This window comes from Anolis sagrei, chromosome 6 (genome assembly GCF_037176765.1).
Source record: "Anolis sagrei isolate rAnoSag1 chromosome 6, rAnoSag1.mat, whole genome shotgun sequence".
NCBI classification, from domain to species: domain Eukaryota; kingdom Metazoa; phylum Chordata; class Lepidosauria; order Squamata; family Dactyloidae; genus Anolis; species Anolis sagrei.
Genome location: NC_090026.1, coordinates 63,143,662 through 63,152,717, shown reverse-complemented (window position 1 = coordinate 63,152,717; position 9,056 = coordinate 63,143,662). Strand labels below are relative to the sequence as shown.

At 45.3% G+C, this 9,056-nt stretch overlaps 1 protein-coding gene across 1 annotated transcript in view; it reads left to right on the top strand.

The window, feature by feature from the left end:
- The first annotated feature begins 530 nt into the window (after positions 1 to 530).
- RAMP3 (receptor activity modifying protein 3) overlaps positions 531 to 9,056 on the top strand; it is a 40,253-nt gene continuing 31,727 nt past the window's right edge. The window contains exon 1 of the mRNA XM_060781542.2: positions 531 to 1,078. Within this exon, the coding sequence (XP_060637525.2) occupies positions 1,027 to 1,078 (52 nt within the window). The 5' untranslated portion in view covers positions 531 to 1,026. The remainder of the gene's footprint in view (positions 1,079 to 9,056) is intronic.

Here is a 9,056-nt window from a genome sequence, read left to right as displayed (position 1 = left end):
TTTATTCTGCTTAACTGTTTTAATTTTGCTTTAGGTATTGTATTGTTGTATTGTGTTTTGAGGCCTTGGCCTGTGTAAGCCGCATCGAGTCCTTCGGGAGATGCTAGCGGGGTACAAATAAAGTTATAATAATAATATACTAATGTTTCTTTGTTGATGCTATAATCTGTTTTTAATGGCTTTATACTTGTCTTGTGATGTTTTGCACTGATGTTGTCAACCGCTTTGAGTCGCCTGAGGGCTGAGAAGAGCGGTATATAAGTAAAGTAAATAAAAAAAATAAAAAATAACCCATTGACCATCATGTTGGGAGTTATAGTTCACCCATATTTTTATGAACTTTCTTATCGGAGCATTCATAAACACACACACACACACACAAAAGCAAAGACTGGCTTTTTCCTAATAAATAGCATTAGAAATGACCTAACCTGGACACTGCAGAGTACACAAGCTAGTAAATGATGATAAATTGCTGCCTGAGGGTGTGGGGGATAATTTAGGAATCAAATGAGCGGGAAGAATCCCACCTCAGGGAGACAAAGAGGGCAGAGAAGAGAAGCCGGGCTGCAATGGTCCCTTTTTGGCCCCCTCCTCGGCCTTGAAAGAGGATGACGGAAGGAAGGGCCATAATAACATTATCCTACCCCCCTCTCCTTTTTCTCAAGGAAGCGAGGGCGGGGAGGAGAGGAGGAAGGAAGGAAATAAATGGCAAAGTGTTGCCAGTAAGAGGAGGAGAAAGGAGGGAAGAGGAGGAGGGGCGGCCTTGTGTGAAGGCGACCCCTCCCCGCCCTTCAAGGCGAACTTCTTCCCTCAGAGGCTGTGGAATGACACAGCCTTATAAAATAGAATATCAAGGCAGATAATCCACAATGTCTGCTTTGAACTGAGGTATCTACACTGCCATATAATCTAGTTCAATGTGGATTTTATACAGCTGTGTGGAAGGGGTCTCCAGCGCTGCCCTTGCTTCTCCTTCTTCTTCTGCTGCTCCTTCAAGGCGGTGGCCGTGGCGAATCCTGCAGGATGGAGACCTGTGTTTTGTGGCCAGCGCGCCTTTTCCTCTCAATCCTGTGTGGTAAGTGCTTCCTCTTCTCTTCACTGACAGGCTGTCCTCTTTTGTCAAGTTCTCTTCAGAAGTTGCCCAAGGCACAGGCGTGTCCTACAGCAAAGAACACCAAGAATCATAGAATCCAAGAGTTGGAAGAGACCTCATGGGCCATCCAGTCCAACCCCCTGTCAAGAAGCAGGAATATTGCATTCAAATCACCCCTGACAGATGGCCATCCAGCCTCTGCTTAAAAGCTTCCAAAGAAGGAGCCTCCACCACACTCCGGGGCAGAGAGTTCCACTGCTGAACGGCTCTCACCATGTTCAGATGGAATCTCCTCTCTTGTAGTTTGAAGCCATTGTTCTGCATCCTAGTTTCCAAGGAAGCAGAAAACAAGCTTTCTCCCTCCTCCCTGTGGCTTCCTCTCACATATTTATACATGGCTATCATATTTCCTCTCAGCCTTCTCTTCTTCAGGCTAAACGTGCCCAGCTCCTTAAGCCGCTCCTCATAGGGCTTGTTCTCCAGACCCTTGATCATTTTAGTCGCCCTCCTCTTTTTTTTTTAAAACAAGCATTAGGTTTTTTGGAAAGGTTTCTACGTAAAAAAGTAGGTTTCTCCAAACATTATTATGAGTCTCCTGGCAAAAAAATAAGGGGGGGGGGGCACCCCATCTTTTTAAATACTGTACTTTCCCTTTAAGGGAGTCAATGTTTCAGTAATCAAGAACAAACAGGGCCTAAAAGTGAAAAGGGGGGGGGGGGGAAGAGAAGAGACTATTATTTGCAGAAACGAATGTATTTACAGAGAAATATCTACAAATGGCCCTAAATGCAGGGAGACCTTTCCTTTGACAAGCTGGAATGTGTCCAGAGAGCGACTAAAATGATAAAAGGTCTGGAGAACAAGCCCTATGAGGAGCGGCTAAAGGAGCTGGGCATGTTTAGCCTGAAGAAGAGAAGGCTGAGAGGGGATATGATAGCCATGTATAAATATGTGAGAGGAAGCCACAGGGAGGAGGGAGCAAGCTTGTTTTCTGCTTCCCTGGAGACTAGGACACAAAGCAATGGCTTCAAACTACAAGAAAGGAGATTCCATCTGAACATGAGGAAGAACTTCCTGACTGTGAGAGCCGTTCAGCAGTGGAACTCTCTGCCCCGGAGTGTGGTGGAGGCTCCTTCTTTGGAAGCTTTTAAACAGAGGCTGGATGGCCATCTGTCAGGGGTGATTTGGATGCAATATTCCTGCTTCTTGGCAGGGGGTTGGACTGGATGGCCCATGAGGTCTCTTCCGACTCTTTGATTCTATGATTCTATGATTCTTTCACCAAACCACTCTGTTTTTCCTCCCAAAAACCCTCTCTTTCTTGATTAAGACTCTTCTTGATCCTCAATCTTTGGAGCCAAGTAGTATTTCAAGTGTCCCATGTCTGCGATCTTGTATTCCACAACGAGGGGGACATCAGCAGACATGCTGAGGGTGACGGTGGGCGAGAGCGGGGTGGCCTTGGTGAAGAAGTTCAGGTAGCACAGAGCAAAGGTATGCTGCACAGCCTCGTTCATCTCTATTGACATGGCTTCGTCCTCTTTGTCAACATCACTGGTCTGGGAGAGCTTGATGTTCCCGCTCCCAAGTTCCCCGGTGGCAGAGAACTTGACGCCGTCCTTCGCACAGAGGATGACCACCGCGTCTCCGATGTGGCTCAAGTCACGGCAGATATGTGCAAATTCGGCCTATCGCAAAGAACACCATTTGGTATGCAAAAAAGAATAAAACATTTATGAAACCTCAACATCCTTCGAATACACCACATCCCAACCCATCTACAACTAATCAAAATCTATTACTCATTTCCACCCAACTCCAAGGAAGCCCCTCGAGTGCTGGACGAGTGCCTGGCCGCTGTGGCTGTCCGGATGAGGAGGAACAAGCTGAAGATCAATCCCGACAAGACAGAGGTCCTCCTGGTCGATCGAAAACCGGATTGGCGTATAGGGTGGCAACCTGTGCTGGACGGGGTTACACTCCCCCTGAAGTCGCAGGTCCGCAGTTTGGGAGTCCTCTTGGATTCATCACTTACGCTTGAGGCTCAGGCGTCGGTGGTGGCCGGGAGGGCTTTTGCACAATTGAGACTCGTGCGCCAACTGCGACCGTACCTCGTAAAGGCTGATCTGGCCGGGGTGGTCCATGCCTTGGTCACCTCTAGATTGGACTACTGTAATGCGCTCTACTTGGGGCTGTCCTTGAAAACGGCTCGGAAATTTCAGTTAGTCCAACGGGCGGCAGCCAGGATGTTAACTGGTGCTCCTTATAGAGAGAGGTCAACCCTCCTGTTCAAGGAGCTCCATTGGCTGCCATTAATTTTCTGGTCCCAATTCAAGGTGCACGGTTTGAGACCTGCCTACCTGCGTGACCGCATCTCCGTGTATGAACCCACACGCTCTCTTCGTTCATCCGGAGAGGCCCTGCTCACGATCCCACCTGCATCGCAGGCGCGTCTGGTGGGGACAAGGGACAGGGCCTTTTCTGTGGTGGCCCCCGACTTTGGAATACCCTCCCCAAGGACATCAGACAAGCCCCTACACTGGCAGTCTTTAGGAAGAGTTTGAAGACCTGGCTGTTCCGCTGTGCCGTTCCAGAATAGGAGACTCCAGCAATATGTCCCAGAAGCACTTTATTAGACATTTAAGATTGTCTACACTTTGCACTTACCCTATTTTCACCTGTCATACTCATCACTTTTTAATCTGTACCCATTATATTTGGCCCGGCCCTAGTTTTATCATGTTATGGTATATTGTCTTATTGTTTACTGTTATTGCTTAACGTTTTGATTTGCATGAAATGTTATGTGTATTGTTATGCTGTTGTTTTACTGAGGCCTTGGCCTTTGTAAGCCGCATCGAGTCCTGCGGGAGATGTTAGCGGGGTACAAATAAAGTTAATAATAATAATAATAATAATAATAATAATAATAATCAAAGAGATTTAAAGATGGACTCAAAGCCAAACCTTAAAAACTCTGGCATAGACACTGAGATCTGGGAAGCCCTGGCCCTTGAGCATTCCAGTTGGAAGTCAGCTGTGACCAGCAGTGCTGTAGAATTTGAAGAGGCAAGAAAGGAGGGTGAAAGAAAAACGTTCCAAGAGGAAGGCGCGTCAAGCCAACCCTGACTGTGACTGCCTTCCACCTGGAAAGTGATGCCCTCACTGCGGGAGAAGATCCAGATCAAGACACCGTCACCTACGGACCAGGTGGAAGGACCTGGTCCGTAGGTGACGGACCACCTGCCTTTCCAGGTGGGGGGCAGTCCTGGTCAGGGTTGGCTTGACGCGCCTTCCTCTTGGTACGTTTCTCCCTTTCGCCCCCCATTTGTGCCTCTTTGAATTCTGCAGCACTGCTGGTTACAGCTGACCTCCAGTTAGAGCGCTCAAGGACGAGGGCTTCCTATGTGGGTTGCTGTAGGTTTTTTCGGGATATATGGCCATGTTCTAGAGGCATTCTCTCCTGATGTTTTGCCTGCATCTATGGCAAGCATCCTCAGAGGTAGTGAGTGCTCTAACTGGAGGTCAGCTGTGACCAGCAGTGCTGCAGAATTCTAAGAGGAACAAATGGAGGGCGAAAGGGAGAAACGTGCCAAGAGGAAGGTGCGTCAAGCCAACCCTGACTGAGACCGCCTTCCACCTGGTAGCTGATGACCTCACTGCGGGAGAAGGTGCAGATCAAGAATAGGGCTCCACAGTCACCTACATACCCACCGCCAGGACACTGATCTTGGAAGACTATCCTACTCGGACAACGAGGGATCGCCTAAGTAGTAACTAAGTAACAACCAATCAAACACAACAGTAATTCATTCTTGCACAAGCCATGAGTTGGGGCAGAACTCCCTTCAGCTTACATTTAAGATTTCTTCTTGCTTCTTAAGCAATCCCTCATAGCTTGAAGTTGATGGTCCTCCAGATGTAGTCTTCTGGTGGTGGCTGTGGAGCCCTAATCTTGATCCGCATGTTCTCCCGCAGTGAGGACATCGGTTTCCAGGTGGAAGGCCTTCCTGGTCAGGGTTGGCTTGACACGCCTTCCTCTTGGCATGTTTCTCCCTTTCACCCTCCATTCGTGCCTCTTAGAATTCTGCAGCACTGCTGGTCACAGCTGACCTCCAGTTAGAGCGCTCAAGGACGAGGGCTTCCTATTTGGATTGTTGTAGGTTTTTTCGGGTTATATGGCCATGTTCTAGAGGCATTCTCTCCTGATGTTTTGCCTGCATCTATGCAAGCATCCTCAGAGGTAGTGAGGTAGTTTCCACAAAAATGTATACACACTATAAAAGCTGATGTTTCAATTGATGTTTGTTTGTTTGTTTTCCATTTTAAGCCCATTGGAATTAATCATGGAAGTCAGATGAAGCTTTGGACCAATAAAATTCATTTTAAAATGCTTCTGGAAGTGTGAAAATGTTATCAGGGAGTTTTAAAGACACCCACCAATGCGACTTACCATTAGTTGAATTAGAGATAAGTCTGAATCCGATTGAACTGTTCAGAATGGCACACTTCCCAACAAAAATGGTGTGGAGTGGTGAAGCTACATTCAAATTAATTATTTAAATTAACTGCCACGATTGCACCTACTGGGGATTTGATAACCTGCCTGTTACGGTGGAACATCATGGAACTTATCACACTGGGATATAATCTGTTTATATCAGTATGCATACTGTATTGAGATAGGATGCATACTCTCTTCATCACATCCGATTCAATTCTTCTGATTTGAAAATACTGCAACTCCTCCCAATCGATTCAGAACACCCCCTACATCACTCTATGACCCATCAGTAACGGTACTGATGGGATGCATATAGATTTTCCCATCACACACAAAACAGCACTTCAGCAGTGGACAAACCCATAGTAGTTCAAAAAACACGATTAGAATTCCGCTTGCAAATAATCTATTTCTACAACATTTTGCAGGTGGAATACTGACGGGATGGGGGAAAACGTCATGTGGTGGGACCAGTTAGAAATCATTCTCAATCTCAGAAACATAGTATTTCTTGGGTTGTTGTAGGTTTTTTCGTGCTATATGGCCATGTTCTAGAGCAGTGGTTCTCAACCTTCCTAATGCCGCGACCCCTTAGTACAGTTCCTCATGTTGTGGTGACCCCCAACCATAACATTTTCACTGCTACTTCATAACTGTAATTTTGCTACTGCTATGTATTGTAATGTAAATATCTGATATGCAGGATGTATTTTCAAATCCCAAATACCCAATATGCCCAAATTTGAATACTGGTGGGGTTGTGTGTGTGTGGGGGGGGGGGGGGAGGGCGGTTGATTTCGTTATTTGGGAGCTGTAGTGGCTGGGATTTATAGTTCACCTACAATCAAAGAGCATTCTGAACACCACCAATGATGAAATTGAACCAATCTTAGCACACAGAACTCCCATGGCCAAGAGAAAATACTGGGAGGATATGGTGGACATTGACCTTGAATTTTTGGAGTTGTAGTTCACCTACATCCAGAGAGCATTGTGGACTCAAACAAGGATGGATCTGGACCAAACTTGGCACGAATACTCAATATGCTGAAATGTGACCACTGGAGAAGTTTGAGAAAGATAGACCTTGACATTTGGGAGTTGTAGATAATAATAATAATAATAATAATAATAATAATAATAAACCTTTATTTGTACCCCGCTACCATCTCCCGAAGGACTCGGTGCGGCTTACAAGAAGCCGAGCCCAAATACAATAGTAAAAACAGCAGCAGCAAAATAACTCAGAAAACGAAGCAATAACATTGACAACACACAATGACACAATTAAAAACAATGGCAGGGCCAAATGTAATCATTAAAATTAAAAGTGCTGGGCATGACTAGGTGGAGTCTTTTGGAGGGGGATGGGCATGCAGGTATCCTAGATCTCTGATAAAGATGGTGGGATTTATAGTTCACCGGCAATGAAATAGCATTTTGAACCCCACCAACGATAAAATTGGACCAAACTTCCCACACAGAACCCATGAGCAACAGAAAATACTATGTTTTCTGATGGTCTCTGGCGACCCCTCTGACACCCCCTCGCAACCCCCACAGGGGTCCTGACCCCCAGGTTGAGAAACACTGTTCTAGAGGCATTCTCTCCTGACGTTTCACCTGCATCTATGGCAAGCCTCCTCAGAGGTAGTGAGGTCTGTTGGAACTAGGAAAATGGGTTTATATATCTGTGGAATGACCAGAGTAAGACAAAGGACTCTTGTCTGCTAGAGATAGGTGTGAATGTTTCAACTGACCACCTTGATTAGCATTTGATGGCCTGGCAGTGCCTGGGGCAATCTTTTGTTGAGAGGTGATTAGATGTACCTGATTGTTTCCCCTCTGTTGTTTTGCTGTTGTAATTTTAGAGTTTTTTAAGTAGCCAGATTTTGTTCATTTTCCTGGTTTCCTCCTTTCTGTTGAAATTGTCCACATGCTTGTGGATTTCAATGGCTTCTCTGTGTAGCCTGACATGGTGGTTGTGAGAGTGGTCCAGCATTTCTGTGTTCTCAAATAATATGCTGTGTCCAGGTTGGTTTATCAGGTACTCTGCTATAGTATTTCTTATTGCGATAAGGTTTCATTTTAATTTACCAGGAGTGGCAGTGTAGAGCAGCTTATCATCAAGAGGATTAATTGGACAATTCTTTTTTTATGCTACTGTGACTGATGTTTAATTTGAATATAGTCTAATGATCAGTTGCATTGGTGGATCTCTTTGAAACTCCCTCCTAAGCTGTCTTTGTACTTCAACGACATTTTCACACTTTCAGTATCATTTTACAATTCATTTCCTTTGTTCAAAGCTTAGTCTGTCTTACCTGGAAAAGGAAACATCAATTGAGCTATCAGCATTTAAAGCAGTGGTTCCTAAGCTGTGATCTGCGAACCACCAGTGGTCCGCAAGAACTAAAAAATGGTCCACGGCCTCACTGTTACTACACCACTGCAAAGAGAGTGACTGGCCTTGTGAAATATGGTTTTCTGTAGGTGAGCAGGTAGTGACTACTGGATGGCATATGTTCTGTATCAGAAACTAGAGCTGATGTAGTCTATCCAATGCCATTTGTAAGCCGCCCATTTTTTGGGACACCATATATCTATATAAATAAAAATGTAATGTTTGTTTGTGGGATTAGCATTACTCAAAAACCACTGGACGAATTGCTGCCAAATTTGGCCACAAGACACCTACTAACCCAAGGAGTGACCATCACTAAAAAAATGATTTTGTCATTTGGGAGTTGTAGCTGCTGGAATTTATAGTTCACCTACAATCAAAGAGCATTCTGAACTCCACCAATGATGGAATTGAACCAAACGTGACACACAGGACTCCCATGACCAACAGAAAACACTAGAAGGGTTTGGTGGGCATTGACCTTGAATATGGGAGTTGTAGTCAGGGGCGGCTCAACCCATTACGCAAAGTAAGCATTTGCAGTATAGTTGATTTTGCCCAGGGGCGCTCTTGAGGTGCTCTTGGGGGAAAATAGACCTTGACATATGCGAGTTGTAGTTACTGGGATGTATAGTTCACCTACAATCAAAGAGCATTCTGAACTCCACCAATGATGGAATTGAACCAAATATGGCACACAGAACTCCCACGACAAACACAAAATATATATCAGTGATTGGTGGTGGGGGGGGGGGGGGGGGGCAAAATACTGTTTGCTTACCATTGAAAATTACCTAGGGCTGCCTCTGGTTGTAGTTCACCTACATCAAGACTCAAACAATGATGGATCTGGACCAAACTTGGCACAAATATACCATATTCCCAAATATGCACACAGATGGAGTTTGGGGAAAATAGACCTTGACATTTGGGAGTTGTATTTACTGGGATTTATAATTTACCTACTATCAAGGAGCAATCTGAACCCCGCCAATGACAGAATTGGGGGAAACTTCCCACACAGAGCCCCCATGACCAACAGAAACTACTTA